Raw genomic sequence first — 18,159 nt, forward strand, 5'->3', positions numbered from 1 at the left:
ATAGGACACCTCCAAGAGTTGACGATATGAAAATAAGGATTCAAAACGCCTTTCAAAGTGTCACATAACAAATGCTTACAAACGTCAGTACGTCTTTCGAAACTCGTCTCCAGGCTTGTGTAGGCATTATAGAAGGTCACTTTGAACACCTTTTATAGTTTAAGAAGTGCGTTGAACATTTTTTTATTTAATTTAGCTTTCTTAATAAATTTTAATAAATTAAAGTATTGTTATCAATAACTAAGTAATACATGTTGTTATCAACAATAAAACTAAAATATCTCGAAAACTAATAACTTTAGGTATAGGGAATATTTAAAAGATATGCAAGTATAATGATAGAACTTTTCGATAATAATATAAAATACAGGGTGTTCCATTTAAAATTATGAAGAAAATCTTGTATTTACATTTTGACTTACCATGTATACAATTTGTGTAGTTATAGAAAATTGTACATTGTTGCAAAACTACTTTAATATTGACAGTCAAAAGCAGTAAAAAATAAGTTTACACTACACCGTTAGAAACATACAGGGCGATCAAATCAGTATGATTTTTTAATAAAAGTGCTCGTAACTTGGAAACACTCAGTATAACCCTAGACAAGTGTTATATCTCTTGAATCAGAATTGCTCAGATAGCTCCATGGCACTACCTCACCGGCCGCCACTGCTACACACTGAGAACTATCATTGACCCAACTTTCGTTAAATTTGACCGGGGCCACTTTTCCATAAGGAATGTTGCGGGGTCCTTTATTTAATACTTTTTTGTATACGTTTTGTATCATATAAACACTATGTTTTAATTTCACAGTGTACTGGAATTTCGGAAAATGAAACATGTACATGCTTTGTATATATTGTATAATTAAATCAAAGATAAGCAAAAAGCTACATTAAACAGAAGCAACGTGGAAAACACAAAACATTGTTGGTCCTCACAAATTCTCAAAATCACAGATTATAAATAAAATGTAAACTAAGGGTAAAACAAAAAACAAGAATAAAAAACCGCTAAACGCCGTAAAAATGAGTGGCGCATACAATATTCCAGATACAAAAGATCTGATATGAATATTACGTGGCGCGAAAATGTATTTTCATTTTGATGCAAAACAAAATTCTAGTTAATTAATTATTTATATGGGAAATAAGCCACAATTAAAATGAAAAAAATAATTTTATTAACGTTTCGACGCCCAAATCGGGTGCCGATTTATTATAAAATTCTAGTTTTATTTTAAAATATTTTTTCATAATATTTGCCCAATTTGAAGTAAAACGCGCCACAAAAGAGTAACTTTGATACAGTTTGAATTTTGAAACTCTTGTTTACTTCAAATTTAACAAATATTATGAAAAAATCTTTTAAAATAAAACTAGAATTTTGTTTTGCATCAAAATGAAAATACATTTTCGCGACACGTAATATTCATATCAGATCTTTTGTAGCTGGAATATTGTATGCGCCACTCATTTTTACGGCGTTTAGCGGTTTTTTATTCTTTTATCAGGAGTTTTTCAAAGTTATTTATAAACTAAATGTATAAAGTTGAATGCAATGTTTCTCGATTACACGTTAAGCTTTATAAATGGTCGCCTTTGTCGCATTATCTCCCAAATGATCTAGTGTCCATCGAATGTACACTAGATTTTTTTCTATTCGAAATAGATTGAAAAAAATATTGGGATGGCCGGTAAATGAACTCGGATTGCCCGTTGCCAGATCAAATTAGCGTCGTAACCACTACATAAACCATTTAGGGAATAATCGTTAATTAGATTATACTTTTGTAGCTTAATAACTTCTAAACGGCTTAACCGACTTTGTTCACTAAACATGAGTTTGAAACGTATTGACAAGTAGTATCTTATGCATCTACGGTCAAGTATGATAACTAAAGCTATTATACATAAATTATTGAGCTTGAAAAACCGTTTGTCCCATAAGAAATAGATTTTATCATACTTATGAAGCCTATAACTTAAAAATTCGAATTTTCCCGGATATAAGGTATAACCGTTAGATTCGTCTAGAGTCCATCTACAAATGCTCAGTTATTGGCGTAATTCGTAGGTTGAAATTTTGAGTAATTGTCGAAAAACCAAAATTTTCAAAGTTTAGTTTTTCAGTTTTTCGGCTATACTGAGCCTTGTGTATGTCTAATCCTAACAGCTTAGACACCATTTGAAAGCTTAACTCAACGCTATTGATTTGGTGTATTTACTGTTCTCCTGTCTCTTCTTGAACCGAAGATATATACCGCCAAAAAATAGGCCGTTTTGTACCTACCAAGTCCTATAGCTGGCTTATGGGTAGTCAAAACTTACAAACTACACCGGTTCTGAATCGGCCCTCACCCCCTCTTCAAACACAGAAAAAAATTCAGATCGGTTTAACTTTTCCACACACATACATATAGAATTTTTACTACAAAAACGTTATTACGTAGGTCAAAATTTTTGACGTAAGAGAACTGTCAAAACATTAGAATGTGACTTTTCATTATTGCCGTGTTTATAATAAACATAGCAATAATGAAAAGTCACATTCTAATGTTTTGACAGATCTCTTACGTCAAAAATTTTGACCTACGTAATAACGTTTTTGTAGTAAAAATACATACATACATATCCACATACATTTTCACTTTTGTAAATAAAAATTGACTCATATTTCTGAGCTCGGTAACTTTTGAGCGGTATAACTGATTTTTAAAATTAGACATGCGTTGGAAAGATAATGATAGCTTCTATTAGAAGCCGCAAAGGTCAGAGTTAAATTTTCGAAGTTGTTGGTAGTTTTGGGGACGAAAACGAAAAACAGAGCCTAAATAGGAAGGGCCGTAAAATCCACACCCTTGGACCAAAATGGATGGTTGCCATATGAATGGGTGAGTCTTTTCCTGAACTTTAAGATGGGAGTTGGCCCAATTTTCAATTTCGTGTATATATAGTGTCGCGTGTAGGGGGTGTAGGTGTGCGCCACTGGCGAGAACTGCTGTTCTCTGGTAATATACAGTAGGAATTTGTATCACATAAACACTATGGTTTAATTTCACAGTGTACTGGAATTTCGGAAAATGAAACATGTACATGCTTTGTATATATTGTATAATTAAATCAAAGATAAGCAAAAAGCTACATTAAACAGAAGCAACGTGGAAAACACAAAACATTGTTGGTCCTCACAAATTCTCAAAATCACAGATTATAAATAAAAAAACTTAAACATGTAAACTAAGGGTAAAACAAAAAATATACAGTAGGAATAAATTTAGTGATCAGTACAATTATTCACTTAATTTCTAATACCTTATATACTAGATAAAAGTACTTATTAAAATATTAAAGCAGTTCGCAATATTCCTTAACATCTACGGAGGGAATCAAAATTAAGAAGGGAGTAATGTATATAAATAGGAATCTGGGAAACCAAGTAATACAAACAAAATAATTTCATTATTGGGATTCTGGTTAATAAGGTTAACTCATGCAATCAGAAACCCAACATCTGGCAATCTGCAAAGGGAAACTAGCTTAATTTTTAATTCATTTCATTTTAAATTATACAATGAAAATTATATTGATGTAAGAAACAACTATACAGATGTTTATAATAATGAACATGTAAAATTATGCAATGAATTCAAACCCTGTCAATACCTGCATTATTCCCTTGGTTTTGTGGTGTTTTTTGAAAGCCACGGTCATGCTTATATCCTGTATCATGAATCTATGCGTCCAAGCTTTTGTATTTCTTTCTTAAATTTGATCTACACATGCTGTCAATCTTAATTGTATATTTTGATGTACCAATATTTTCTCTATGGGTTTTGCGGTTATTCACATTGTATCATTCTCGCAGTCAAATATTTCGGTATTATATTAGACAAATCATGAAAAAAATACATAAAATATTACCTAATCCAAAAAAGTTTTAAATGTCGCACTATTACTGTTCATATCATATCGATCGATACCGCACAAATCATGCACAATGGGAAACTCACAGAACCAATCAACATAGACAATGAAGTCAGACAGGGGTGTATTCTATCTCCAACCATATTTTTGATCTTAATCGACTGGGTCATGAAGAAGGCAACGAAAAATAAAACAGGAATTAGATGGAATGCTTTCGGTCAGCTTGAAGATCTAGACTTTGCGGATGATATATGTCTGGTGTCCGAAAAAGACAACATATGCAGAAAAAAAAACAGAAAAGGTGACAAAAGAAGCAAGAAAAATAGGATTAGAGATTAACACAAGAAAAACCAAACTTATGAAGATAAATACGGAAAGAGAAATGGGTATATTCATTGAAGGAGAAGAAGTAGAAAATGTACAGAAGTTTTGATACCTGGGAAGCATGATTGACGCTAGCGGTGGAATAGAAGAGGAAATTAATGGAAGGATAACTAAAGCCCAAAATGCGTTATATATGCTGAAGAAAACATGGGAGTCCAATAAATTAACAACCAAAACCAAAATCAGGATATTTAATACAAATGTAAAGAGCATTGTGCTATATGCAGCAGAAACTTGGAAAATAGAGAAAAAGATTATACAAAAGGTTCAAACATGTGTAAATAGATGCCTTAGACGAATATTGCAAATATATTGCCCAAATCGGAGAAGTAACAAGGAACTTTAAAAAAAAACTAATCAAGAGCCGATAGCCAAAATGATAAATAGACGCAAATGGAAGTTTATTGGACACACATTAAGGACAAATGAAGATGATATAACCAAACAAGCCCTGGATTACCAACCAATTGGAAAAAGAAAACAAGGCAGACCAATGACATACTGGAAAAGAAATATTACCAGAGAGCTAGAAGACAATGGGTTAACATGGAAAGAAGTGAAAGCTCTGGCCAGAAACAGAGATGAATGGAGGAGGACTGTAGAGGCCCTATGTTCCAAATGGAATCAAGAGGAGTAAAGTAAAAGTAAGTAAACCATCCACCAAATAACAAAACACACCTAATGATCGAACATTAATACTGCGAAACAATAATAGTATGAATGGTACGAGGCGTTAAAATCTAGTAATAAAGGACTATATTACAAAAAATTTCAAAACTAGCTCAAAACCATGGTTTCCATAATCAGAAAATAAAAAATTGGTATCAACAATATGCAGATCCAGATTTCATCATGTTTTTAAATCCCGCAAACATGTTTAAATTGGAAAAAGCAGATAAAATGACTAAACAAGGCTCATCAATGGCAGTCGTTGGACCGGAACCCTTCTGCGACGTTGCTAAGGCAGTAACAAGAACGGCCACAAGAAAGTGGATAGCTCACAAATTTTTGGAATAGTGGAGGAATTCACCAGGGCAAAGACAGGCGAAACAGTCATTACAGAACAATTGCTAAAATTTACGCAGACCTAATAAGCAAAGAGAGGAAAACAGTGAAAACCATACTAGGTCTACTAACAAGGCACTGTAAAGCTTAACCCATTTGGTCCCACTGTACTCGTCCGAGTACAGCAGCAAAAATGTCCTAGTAGTGACACATCTTGCAAAAGAGTGGTACTCCATGTACATATCCTATTCTATTAGGCACTGTTCTAATAGATTTTCACAAATTATATCCTCGGTGACGCTCCCCTTTCTAACCTGTGACGCAGTAATTAGAAGCTAACCTCCATATTTCTGTTGAATCATTGAAGTGTTTGCTATTTTGGATTTTGGTATTATTTATCATATTTTTACCTTTTATTGTTGGAAGGGTAAGTACTGGTAGTGTTTATTTATACGGATAAGAATTTTTTTATTATTGTTGTTTTTATATTACAAAATAGACATGTACTCATTTGAGTACAGTGGGTTTGTATGAGATCAAATATGTTTATTTGGTTTTTTATTTTTTCATGTTCAATATTTTTATTGGAATTGATTTTCAAGAATTGCCGCGTATGAGTCCCATTGGATTTTATGGAAAACGTTATAAAACACTCGCTTTAGCTTCATGATGACATAGCGATTTCCACTCATAAGATGTATCGGTGGTAGTTATTCCTCCTAAGGTTGACAATCGAACTGAAAATGAGGACAAAGATGAGGATGATCTTCAGACCCAAAGCTTTCCGAATGATGTTCCCGGAGAAATATAAGTTCATTACAAGAGTGTTGACTATGACAACGACGAAGAAGACAATCTTCCTCTTGCCATTAGAAGAGAAAATTTACGGAAGGGTCAAAAGAAAACAAAAGAATCTGAGCGGACGGAAGAAATTACTTATATTGGTATGACATCTACAACAGGTTACAAAGGTCGTCTGGATGATATGAAAGAGTAATTCCGAGGTAAATCTTGTATCGAATCAGTTCGCTAAATTTTTCGACAATGAAATTATTGAATACTTATATAACGCTCACTATACTACTCGCGAAGTCGATCGAAGTTCGGCGAGTACGAGAGTGTACTTCCATTCTATGGCGGTTTTTGTGACCAAGTCAAAGAAACGAAGTCGGTATAGCCCCGCTTGCATGTGTTCCTCGAAAAGTTGAACGTGTGTGTAGTAACGGATACTTCGGCCTTCGGTCAACTTTCCCAAAGTAACTTCGCGAGAGTGTGGTGCTTGTTTATTACAGAACATACAAGTATATGTCCCTCAAAATAATAATCATCACTTCATGTAACGCAGGAAGAGCTAAAGATATTTCAGGCTATTTTACTTTTTATTGGATACCATATATGCACGAGAGCGCAATTATTGGTGACTAATGCAATTTCAAGGAACCTTTTCCAAGAAATTAAAAAATATCTACATTAAAAAATCTACTTATTCTAAAAAACGACTAGCAGGATTTGTACCAATTAGTCTAAAAATGGATGAAAGTGGTCATTTTCCAAAGAAAATAGACAAACAACTTTGATGTCGCTTATGCCACCAAACAGTATGTTGGACTTTTATAAAGTGTGAAGTTACTTTTTGTTTGAAACATGATTGTTTTGTACAATTTCATGCTAGTTAGATTATAATACAGGATATACCCAAGTATGTAATACCTACCTATGTTGTAAGAAAATAAAGCATTTTCATGTTAACACAATGTTTTATATTTTGACTCCCGATCAGCCCATTGTACTCGTATGCGTACACCTAATTTTTGCCAAAAATTCAATTTTTTATGTCAAATAACAATAAATTTTTGCTTTTTAACCCAGGTTCAACAAGGGGATTCAAAAAAATGTTATATTATCCAAAAAAAATGTCGTGGGATCAAATGGGTTAATAGGCACTTGAAGATGATGGGATTGTCAGATGATAACCTGTGCAGATCCTGTCACCTGGAAGAAGAAACAACAGAGCACATTCTATGTCAGTGTGACAGTCTAGTAAATGTGCGATTCTTCGCATTAGGAGAAGAAAATCCACCGGTAAATATCTACATGGAAGGTTCAGTCTCTAGGCTATAAGACCTTTTAAAAAGGGTCAGGCTAGAGAATGTAATCTAGGACTAGAAGACTACAATAGATCTGAAAAGGTCGCAGTGGAATAAGCCAAAAGGCCACCTCTTTAAATCTATCTATCTATCTATCTCTTTACTGATGAGCCTGTTTTGAGATACATATCTATTCATACATTTGTCGTAAATATAAGTCTAAACGTTCTTGAAAGCGATATAACCAGAACTGCATTTCTATTAGTCATTTTGTGGTAAGGGTACACTTTATGGGAGAAAATTTTATTGAAAGCTCATAATACACTAAGGTTTGGAAGAGACATTCTGCTGACAGATACACAAGAGATTACCTCGAAAAACACGTGATATATTTTGTACTATTTGTTTGAGACTACTTTCTTCTCATAAAGATAATGCAACATCGCATAGTGTTGTAAACCTGTTGTAAGTGGGCTCATATATGACAAATAATCACTTCATTTGTGACTTAATTAGAGCTATTCTGTAACTCACAATGGTCAGTGCACTTATTTCTCAATGGTGGCAGTGTCGAAAAAAATATGGACTACCCCTGATAATTTGATAGTGTTTAATTCTCTTGAACTTGTCTCATTATAAATATAGCGTGGGTGCATAATCTTCCTGACCTAAAACCTTGTTGTTTTTCTGCTAATAACTTTCATGAAAAATGCTCGAGTGGTCAATTCATTTTTCCAATTTCCTACGTTTACTTATAACTCATTTTTGGTTTAATTAGATTATATCAAAAATATCATGTGTACTCTTAAAAATAACAATGTATGGCATAGGATAGGATACATAATTTGAAAACTTATGCCATTCAGCAGCACAGCAGCATGTTCCTAGAAAGAAGAAAGAGTTAGTCTTTAAATGAAGTAAATTTAAGATAATTTTCACAACTCAACGGTTTTAATTTTGAAACGCCTTGATAGAATCTCACAAAATTCTGAATACTGAGTGACAAGAGCTTGCAAAATGATGACGTCACAAATGGTGACAAATGATGTGTCACGTCATTTGTCACCAAATTTGAAAAATTTTAATGACGTCATATCTTTGACAGACGTCAATAAATAAATGAATCCTATCACAGTATGAGACAACTTAGAAAAATAAATTATTCTTTTCGATCGTGTTCATAAAAACTTGATATTACCAATTATTTAGGGTTAGTCCATACTTTCTTTCTACACTGTTTTTCCAATTTCTTACGATTTATTATAATTCACTTTTTAAAAATTCATGGTGACGTTTCAATTATTACTTTAATCATCGTCAGAATAATTAGTTTCTTGAGCGGATGCTTTAAAATTTTTTTTAAAGTATCTTTAAAGCATCCGCTCAAGAAACTAATTATTCTGACGATGATTAAAGTAATAATTGAAACGTCACCATGAATTTTAATTTAGTTATGGGTTTTATATTTAAGTTTATTAATTCACTTTTGGTTAATGTAGATTACATCAAAAATATCACGTGTACTCTTAAATAACAATGTATGGAATAGGATACATAATTTGAAAACGTATGCCATAAGCATATTCCTAGAAAGAAGAAAGAGTTAAGTCTTAAATGAAGTAAATTTCAGATAATTTTCACAACTCAACGGTCGCCATTTTAAAACGCCCTGACAGAACATCACAAAAATCTGAATGTTGAGTGACAAGGGCTTGTAAAATGATGACGTTATAAATGGTGACAAATAATGATGTGTCACGTCATATATTGACTTGTAGGAAAAATCTTGAAACAGTATGAGAAACTTAAAAAATAAATTGTTCTTTTTGAGCGTGTTCATAAAAACTGGAGGATACCAATTATAGCCTCCAGTTATATATATTAGGGGTAGTCCATACTTTCTTTTTACACTGTTGCCATTGAACGGCCGCTATTTTGAATTGGTCCGACCGAAACAAAATTATATTACAAAGTCCCACCAGTTCGCCATCTTTGACGATGTAAAACATCAAAGAACTATAGACAGGTTTGATTTATTAAATTAAGTTTTATGGATTAAAAACAGCTGGATGGAAAGCCTTTTAAGGTGTACTGTAGATACAATGATGAAATGTTTAGCTTCTAGCTGGTAAAATTAGCTAATCCGGCAATATTTTATTGATCAAAACAGCATTTATACTTTTAATATTTCATTAAAAAATAAATAAAAATTGGGAAAACATTTTTCACACATACATATTTTTTAAACGATACATACATAAACAAATATTTTTACTACGAAGACAACAAACGAGACAAAATATTTAGGTTCCCAAAATTGGCAAATATTTCAACCTACTCTTAATACGAAAAATAATATTTATATTATATAACCATTCTACCTTTTTTTTCATTAAATTTGATTCCCTTAATAAATACATTAGAGTAAACGCAGAACTTTTTTCGTTATACATTTCAAAATCAACGAATATGCTATAAAATAATTAACAAATTTACCTCAAAAAAGAGCAGTTTTCAAAGACACAGTTACCTGTTGATTTTGAATAAAACGACGACTGGCCGATCATTTTCTTGAATATGACTTAACATATTCTTACATTTTGTCAGGAAGTATTCATAAATAGTTCCAAGTATGTTAAATGAGAATTAAACAATAAAACAATCGGACTAACAGTTCGTTAAGTTACAGAAAAAAGAACGTTGGTGTGGGTAAAATTATTTTAAAAGAAAATTGAAAAGCTCATTTTTATAATAATTATTGGAAAATAATATCAGCTTATTAAAATAACACACATGCAGCAGTTGAGAGTAAACAATCGTTTATGGGAGGTTAAAAATGGAAAAAATCAAATTATCGTGCACTGATAATAGTCTTTGTAAAAGAAGTCATACCGGAAACCATCCACATTAATGTACATGACATGATTTTGGAAGGTCGGCATATAAACTACGCGAATTTGCTAATATGTACTCTAATAATAAAAACCAGTTCTTCATCACCAAAGACAACCATCTAAGTGCCATCAACGAGAGAAGTCATAGCGTCAGTGTTTCTAGAGGTGGAAGAAAATTTTGTTGAATGAACAATTTGAAAAAGGTAAAAAAATAACTAGTAAATACTATTCTAAACGTCTAATGAAACTGGACGCAAGTATTTGTGAAAACAGACCTAAAAAAAATATTTTTTATCAGCATAACGCACCTTCTTACGAAAGTATTTTGGCGTTAGGGAAATTGAAGGAACTGCAATGTGAAGTTCTGAAACATCCACCCTACATCACAGATTTGGCACCCTCGGACTTTGACCTATTCTTAAAATTGAAAATCTACCTCGCTGGTTAGCGCTTCTCCACTCAAGAAGTCATTGCTGTTGTAGGTGAGTACTTTGCTGCACTTTCGGAGCAATGTTACACAAAGGCACAACGACATTGAAACACTCAGAATGAAAGGTCTCGATATAAGAGATTATGTTGAAAAATAAAAGTTCTTTGAAACCATACACTGTCGTTTTTACTAATTTTTCTGACCACCATGCACATGACCATAGGACACAAACGTAAAAAAAGAATGTTAGATGTTAAAAAAGAAAGTGGAGAGATTTATATGAAAAAGTATATGAACGATGTTAAGAAATACGAGAGTAAACCAAGAAGTAGTACATATCTATACTAAATTTAAATCAAAAGATGCAGTAGAAATAAATAAACCAAGACACGTTATATGCTACTAGGAGCACTACCGAATCATAATTTACAATGTGTAAAGTTTGGAAATAATGATTTGGGATTTACAATGTATATACATGTAGAATTGTAAATAGTTTACCTTATATTTTAAATTCCCCTGTATATCATTTTTCTTAATTATTAGTACGAGAACGGGATAAGAGTCTCACACATATGGACCTACGTTGGCACAGATGGGTGGAACGAATTGGGATTACTACGGTAGCCGGACCGAAATACTGCTAACGTTGAATCTTTAAGGCCTAATTAAGTAAGGATAACATTCGCAACTTTGAACTAATTTTAATAGTTTGGTTCTCATGGGAAAACGGAAAAATGAGATTAGATGTATTTAAGAGAATTTGTTTTAGCGTGGGGGTGGTATAGTCAGTCGATTTTAAGATGAGAACAGCGACAGTCGTGTTCTAGGGGATAAGACGTAAAAAGACATACAAGACGCAAATACATTTCTTTTTGTAAGAACAAGAACATTTAGTCGCAATTACACAAACACTTTTACATTTCGTCAATTTAATAGTATCAATAATTAAGTTATCTATTTGATTAATTAAAACTGTTAAACATCACACGGACTTTTATTACGATTGTCTTTAAAGAATCTTACATACATTGTAAATTATGATTCGGGAGTGCTATTAGTAGCATTTAACTTGTCTTGGTTTGTTTATTTCTACTGCATCTTGATTGTAAATTTAATATAACAATAATGTATTATATGTGTTTAAAGAGTTACATTAGGGCTCATATAAAACTGGATATAACTGAGATAAAAGACTTTGCGTTTTATTTATAATTAAGATCCAGATAGATAACTTAGGGTCAGAACAAAACAAGTGGGTCGAGGTGGAGGTGGAGGTGTAGGTCGCGGTGGATGCTACTAGTTAAGTCGCGGTCGATGTCGACAGCACATAGCAAGGAGGTCACCTGCGCTGTCAGTCGAGCTAGAACCACTATCAAGTGAAGTAGTTTAATGAAATTTGAATGACAAAAAGACTGTGCTTTTGCGATGTTGTGTCATTGAAGTGATGATAGTGATGAAATGTCAGCTGTAAATAATCAGATCCTCCTTAATATTTAAAAAAATATACTGTATTTAATTACTTTAAAAATTCAAAAATAAACTGAATACAAAAAAGGGATTATATAAAAAGTATCAACTCAGATAGCGCAGGTAATGACAACTTGGCTTCGAACGGACCAGTCACAGGGAAGCATCCTTGTAGGCCGAGTAGTAGACATTCATGTAAAACAAACTCATTTTATTTTCAAAAGCATCGATGTAAACCTCCTGGATGGCATCGCGCTAAACCTCCACCGCGACTTACCTGCTCTGTTCTCGTCCATTCACTACAATGTGTTTGTTTTACATGGATATCGACATCGACCGCGACCTCCACCTCCACCGCGATCCACTTGTTCTGTTCTTACCCTAAAGCTTCATAACGATTTAATATAAAAAAAAACTAGAAAATAAGCTAAAATAGATTATTATTATGTGTATATGGCCCAAATTCATGAATAATATATGGCAGTGGTCAGTATATGGCAATTAAAACTAGTTAAAATACAGATAAAATATTCGACCATTAATTTATAAATCAACAGTGTGTACAAAGCATTACCTGCCGTGACTCTTGCTAGACATATAAACTTTCTAGGATATTCAACCCTATCGCAACAACAGACAACACCGCAAATTTTGAACAGGTGACATAAAATGAAGAAAGGTCTATAAATCAACAGTGTGTTCAAAGCATTACCTGGCATGCACTCTTGCCAGAACTATGTACAAACTTTCTAGGATATTCAGCCCTATCGCAATAAATGACAATACTGCAAATTTTGAACAGGTGTCGTAAAATGAAGAAAGTTCTGCGTTTAACATACCATCAATATCAAACATTATTTACTCCTACCCACCTTCGTTATCGTTGGTAATAATATATTGGAGTAAAAAAGGTTTGCAAACATGTAAAAAGTAGAAAAAATAATGTACAAATGTGTAAATATCTCCAAAAGATGTGATAGCTTCGAATACTGGAATGCTCATCTGGAATTTCAATGTACAAATACTTTTGTTGTTTAAGAGTTGTTCTCGAAAGAGATTAGACAAGTTTGTTAAAGCCACTGTGCTAAAAATAATCAGTTTGAAAAGAATTGTTAATTTTAAATGCAATACAAAGTTAATAAAAAGTAGAAGTACGGACAATAATCAAAAAAATGTATTCAATAAAATTTTATATTTAATAAAAAAATCCTAAAAATTATTAACTAAAATAGAAGTAACTACGTTGTCTTTCGGAGTTAAAGAGCTGAACTCATAAATATTAAATTGTGTCTACAAAGATGGAATAAAGATAATATATCTGATGGTCTGATATGTAATCTCCTTTGCCTATTGGGACTGCGATCTTACAAAAAACATTACTTCTATACTAGAGCCGTTTAAAAGATGGAATCAAAGGTGGCGTGATCTCTCAATGCAAGCATTGACAGATCTTCGAAGCCCCAGACCTTCTAAGATCTAAGAACTATTTACATCGTCATTATTTGTGCCTTGCACTTGCGCTGGTGAATTTTGTTAAGCAGTGCTTAAAATTCGGATTTGTTGAGCGGTGTAAACGTGGGAAAAGTGGTGACATCGGGCGAGGAACGTTTAAGAGGGCGTGCCGTTCACGGGATCATTACATCTTTTAAGCGGCTAGGCTAGACTATAGAAACTCTATTCCAGGCCTTAGGCCCGGCGCAAATTGAACCTAAGCGAGACACAACCTGCGTCGGCGAACTGCGTAGACAGTATTGCGCATCCTACTATCAGTTCATGACACAAACCATACATACTCATAGACGTTTCACGTAAATTGTCAAGGTCAAGACAGCAAATTAGTTACCATTCCAATCCAGAGATGTCGCTGTCAGTTAATTCTCTTGTCATATTTAACAACTGACAGTTGACAATTAAATTAATTTGTTATTTACTTTTTATTTTACAGTTTGTGGCTTAATGATTTTATTATAGTGGTGTTACGTTTTTAATTAGATTTAATCACAATTTTAATCAATTGTATTAACCTCCTCTCCGTTTTTATGAGTAGAATTTTTAGTTTACATTGATCATCCCGTGTTGTGTTTCTCCACACTAAAAAAAAACAATATAATAGATCCTGAAACAGTGTATTCCAATAGACAAGTGTGTCATCAACATTTCGGACCTATATATTTTTGGAAGTTTGTAAAAGATTATAAGGTAATATTTATCCAAACTCTAAACAATCACCCTACAAGATTCTTTCAAAAATTTTCATTCAACTCGATATTACACATCAGTGCTTTCACGTGACACATGGCAGCAGTGTTTAGCATTTTGAAAAAAAATTGGAATATTTGAAGTTTTCAGTAAAATATGGAATAAAACATTGAATTGTCTTTCTGTTGTTTTAATTTCCTGCGAAATTTCATCAAAAATCCCGCAAAATTTATAATTGGAAATTCTCACGTAACTGAAATTTGTCAATTTAGTTCCCATTCCAATCAAGAGATGGCGTTAATTCGATCCGAAAGATTAACATGGTCGTGAAACGTCTATGAGTATGTATGGTTTGTGGTTCATGAGTTCGCAGGTCTCGCTTGGGAACGTTTGTCATCGGCGTACATTTTCTTGGGAGGCGTGACTCACCGCCAGATGTTTATTTTTATGTGTTTTTGTTTGCGAGATGGAAGTATCTGAAATGAATATGGATGGTATTGTAGCTAAGTACAATTTATTATGCTAAATAAAAATATTAGCATAGTCAACACCCCGAGTGAAAACTGCGTTGTATTTGTCGTTAAATTCTGATAACTTTTGGTAGACTAAATAAGCGGCGATACGAAATTAATAATCAAAGTTATGCTTTTACAAAATCAAATTATTAGAAAAATAAGGTGAAAAATGATTCATCTGACTTAAAATCGTGATCGTTAAAAATATCGTATTACTCTTTTTCTCATGATCATCTTTCAGTGCGTCACAGTTTTTCGATTTCTTTCTAACGCATTATATTGTATATGACAGAAAAAAAGGCACGTCGAGTATTACTTTAGTAATTATTCTAGTTCGGTGATTATTCTAGTTGTCGATAGATGGCGCCATAATAAAAAAATATTTTTTTTTAATTAGATAATAATATTACAAATATAATCTGTATAATTTATAAGACTATACAAATCAAAGACAATACCATTTTATAAATGCAAGAAACACATTTGATTTGGTTTTATTCCAAATTGAAAATAAAATGTGACAACTGTCAGATTTATCTAAAATGTCATGTTAGAATAAATGTCATAAATGTGTATTATCACGGACCTACCTTTTTTCCTATCATTTGTTACGCACTGAAAAATGATCATGAAAAGGACAATACCCTCAAATTCAACTTGTCATATTACATTTTTGTTTATTACATAATTTTTGTTTAAGTTTAAAAATTAAAAACGAAATATGCAGATAGTGTTATTTTTTTATGACCGATCAGTAGCGGAGGGATTGTGAATTATGACCTGCAGTAATTGTAAATGATTGCGATCCTGCAGTAATTGTAAATGATTGTAATCCGAGCAGTAAATTGAGGAATATGAGTTATGGCCGAGCAGTAGGGGAGAGATTATTTTAAATATGTAGGTATTATGTGCAGAAATAAAATACTCAGTGTAAGATATCTTTTAATGCACCCGCTTATGATCAAATTCGATGTTTTCGAAAGTCATACCGCTACGACTAGTAGGGACGTGTAAGATATTTTTAAAACGTTACTAGTTACAAGTACGGAAACACTGATTTTATGTTGCCTACTCAATGCAGTACAAGGCCTAATTTTAATTGACTGTATTGAAAAAGGTCAATAGCCAATATTATTGTGCATTATTGGACAAACTGAAGCAGGAACTCAGTGACAAACGGCCCCATATGAAGAAGAAAAAAGTGTTGTTATACAAAGTGTTACGACAATAGAAAAATTCATAAGTTGGGCTTCGAATTGCTTTCTCATCTAGCTTATTCACCTGATTTTGCCCCTTCTGATACTATGTTTTGCCAAATCTGAAGAAACGACTCGTAAATAAAAAATTCAGCTCGAACGAAGAGATAATTGAAGAAACAAACAGCTATTTCGCAGAGCTTCCAGAATCGTATTATTCGCACGGCATAAAAAAGTTGGAAAATCCTTGGAATCCTTATATTGAGCTAAAAGGATATCGAATAAAATAAAAGAATTTTCAGGAAAAACATGTTTTTCATTTCAAAGGGGTTTACTTATCGGACCATCAGTATGTAGTTAAACTTTTAGTAAGATTTCATTTCAACTAAGGCACAACACACCAAAAGTTGTTTTTATAAACAATTATTCCATTTTTGATAACATTTTTGTATGAGTAAAATAGCAATTTAAAAGCACGTATTAAAATTATCTCTTTTCCAATTGATTTCTTTAATCTCAGGTGGCTTATTATTAAGACCACATCATCTTGCAGTTGTATAAAATTGGTAATCCCTAAAACTGATTGATCAACATGCGAACTGACTGAGTAAATTTGAAATATTACATATTAAAGCTTTTAAAGCACTCTTTACATTCAAAATAGCTCTCAAAATGATGTGGTCTTTCTTGGCTTCACAACAAACACTGTATAATTTTAAAATTAAAGTTAAAATAGTATATCCGCAGTATGTCCGGAGCTGAATGGCTTATCGATTTCGTCCAGTTCAAAATTTTGCTCCATTTCAGTCGATTCAACTTTGTTCGAAGAAGGGGGCGCCATCTGCGGGACGCTTCTCGTTATTCCAGGCTGGAAAGATTCGGTACTTTTCGGTGTGTAATTGGCAAGCGATGATCCTAAAATGATATATTATGTATTAGTATTTATTTACATACATGTTTATTTATTAGATTTTTGCAGATATATGCATCGGATATCCGAGTTACATAAAAAAGATAATAAAAAAGGACGCTAAAAAGTTTTCATATTACGCGTTACTCAAGCGCGTCAGAAAATCACATGGAGAGAAACCTTGTACCCTGTAAATGTACCCCTACCATATATGGACTCAATACAGGGGCATGCGTTGAGGGGAGTCCGTAAAAAAATCTATTCTTAGAAAAACTCGAAAACGTCGGATTAAGACAAGATAAGTAAAGTACATGAAAAACAGCGTCATCATCATGCTCTTTGCCTTATCACTATGCGGGGTCGGCTTCCCTAATTGCATTTCTCCACACAATTCTATCTTGGGTCATATCAATGTTAATCCCCTTTAAAAACATGTCCTGCCTTATCGTCTCACCCCAGGTCTTCTTTGGTCTTCCTCTTCTACTCCTTCCAGGAATCTGCACTTCAGCTATTAACGTCTCGACGTTGAAAAACCATCTTAACCTATGCTCTCTCATTTTGGCATCAATTGGTGCCACACCTAGACTTCCCCTAATATACTTATTTCTAATTTTATCCTTCTTTGTCACTCCACTCATCCATCTAAGCATTCTCATTTTCGCCACATGCATTCGTTGTTCCTCTTTCTTTTTCACTGCCCAATATTCAGTTCCGTACATCATAGCCGGTCTTATGGCTGTTTTATAGAATTTTCCCTTCAGCTTCATTGGAATTTTTCTGTCACACACCACTCGCTTTTTTCCACTTCATCCATCCAGCCCTAATTCTACAGCATGCATCTCCATCTATTTCTCCATTACTGTGTAATACCGATCCTAGGTACTTAAAACTATTGCTTTTCATAATCATTTCACCATCCAAAGATACCATTTTATTTGTAGTAACGCCATCTTTAAATGAACATTCCAAATACTCTGTTTTTGTCCTACTAAGTTTTAAACCTTTTTCCTCCAGAGCTTGTCTCCACTGTTCCAGTTTTTGTTCTAAGTCATTTTCACTATTTCCTATTAACACTACATCATCAGCATACATTAGACACCATGGAATGCTGCCCTGTAGTTTCGCTGTTATCTGGTC

General features: G+C 33.1%; 1 protein-coding gene across 1 annotated transcript in view; it reads right to left on the reverse strand.

Annotated features, from left to right (window-relative positions):
* Nucleotides 1-852: 852 nt before the first annotated feature.
* The window catches only part of LOC126884513 (uncharacterized protein DDB_G0284459), a 244,961-nt gene continuing 227,654 nt past the window's right edge, over nucleotides 853-18,159 (reverse strand). The window contains exon 4 of the mRNA XM_050650452.1: nucleotides 853-17,027. Coding sequence (XP_050506409.1) covers nucleotides 16,840-17,027 — 188 coding nt within the window. The 3' untranslated portion in view covers nucleotides 853-16,839. The remainder of the gene's footprint in view (nucleotides 17,028-18,159) is intronic.

This window comes from Diabrotica virgifera, chromosome 5 (genome assembly GCF_917563875.1).
Source record: "Diabrotica virgifera virgifera chromosome 5, PGI_DIABVI_V3a".
Taxonomy (NCBI): Eukaryota; Metazoa; Arthropoda; class Insecta; order Coleoptera; family Chrysomelidae; genus Diabrotica; species Diabrotica virgifera.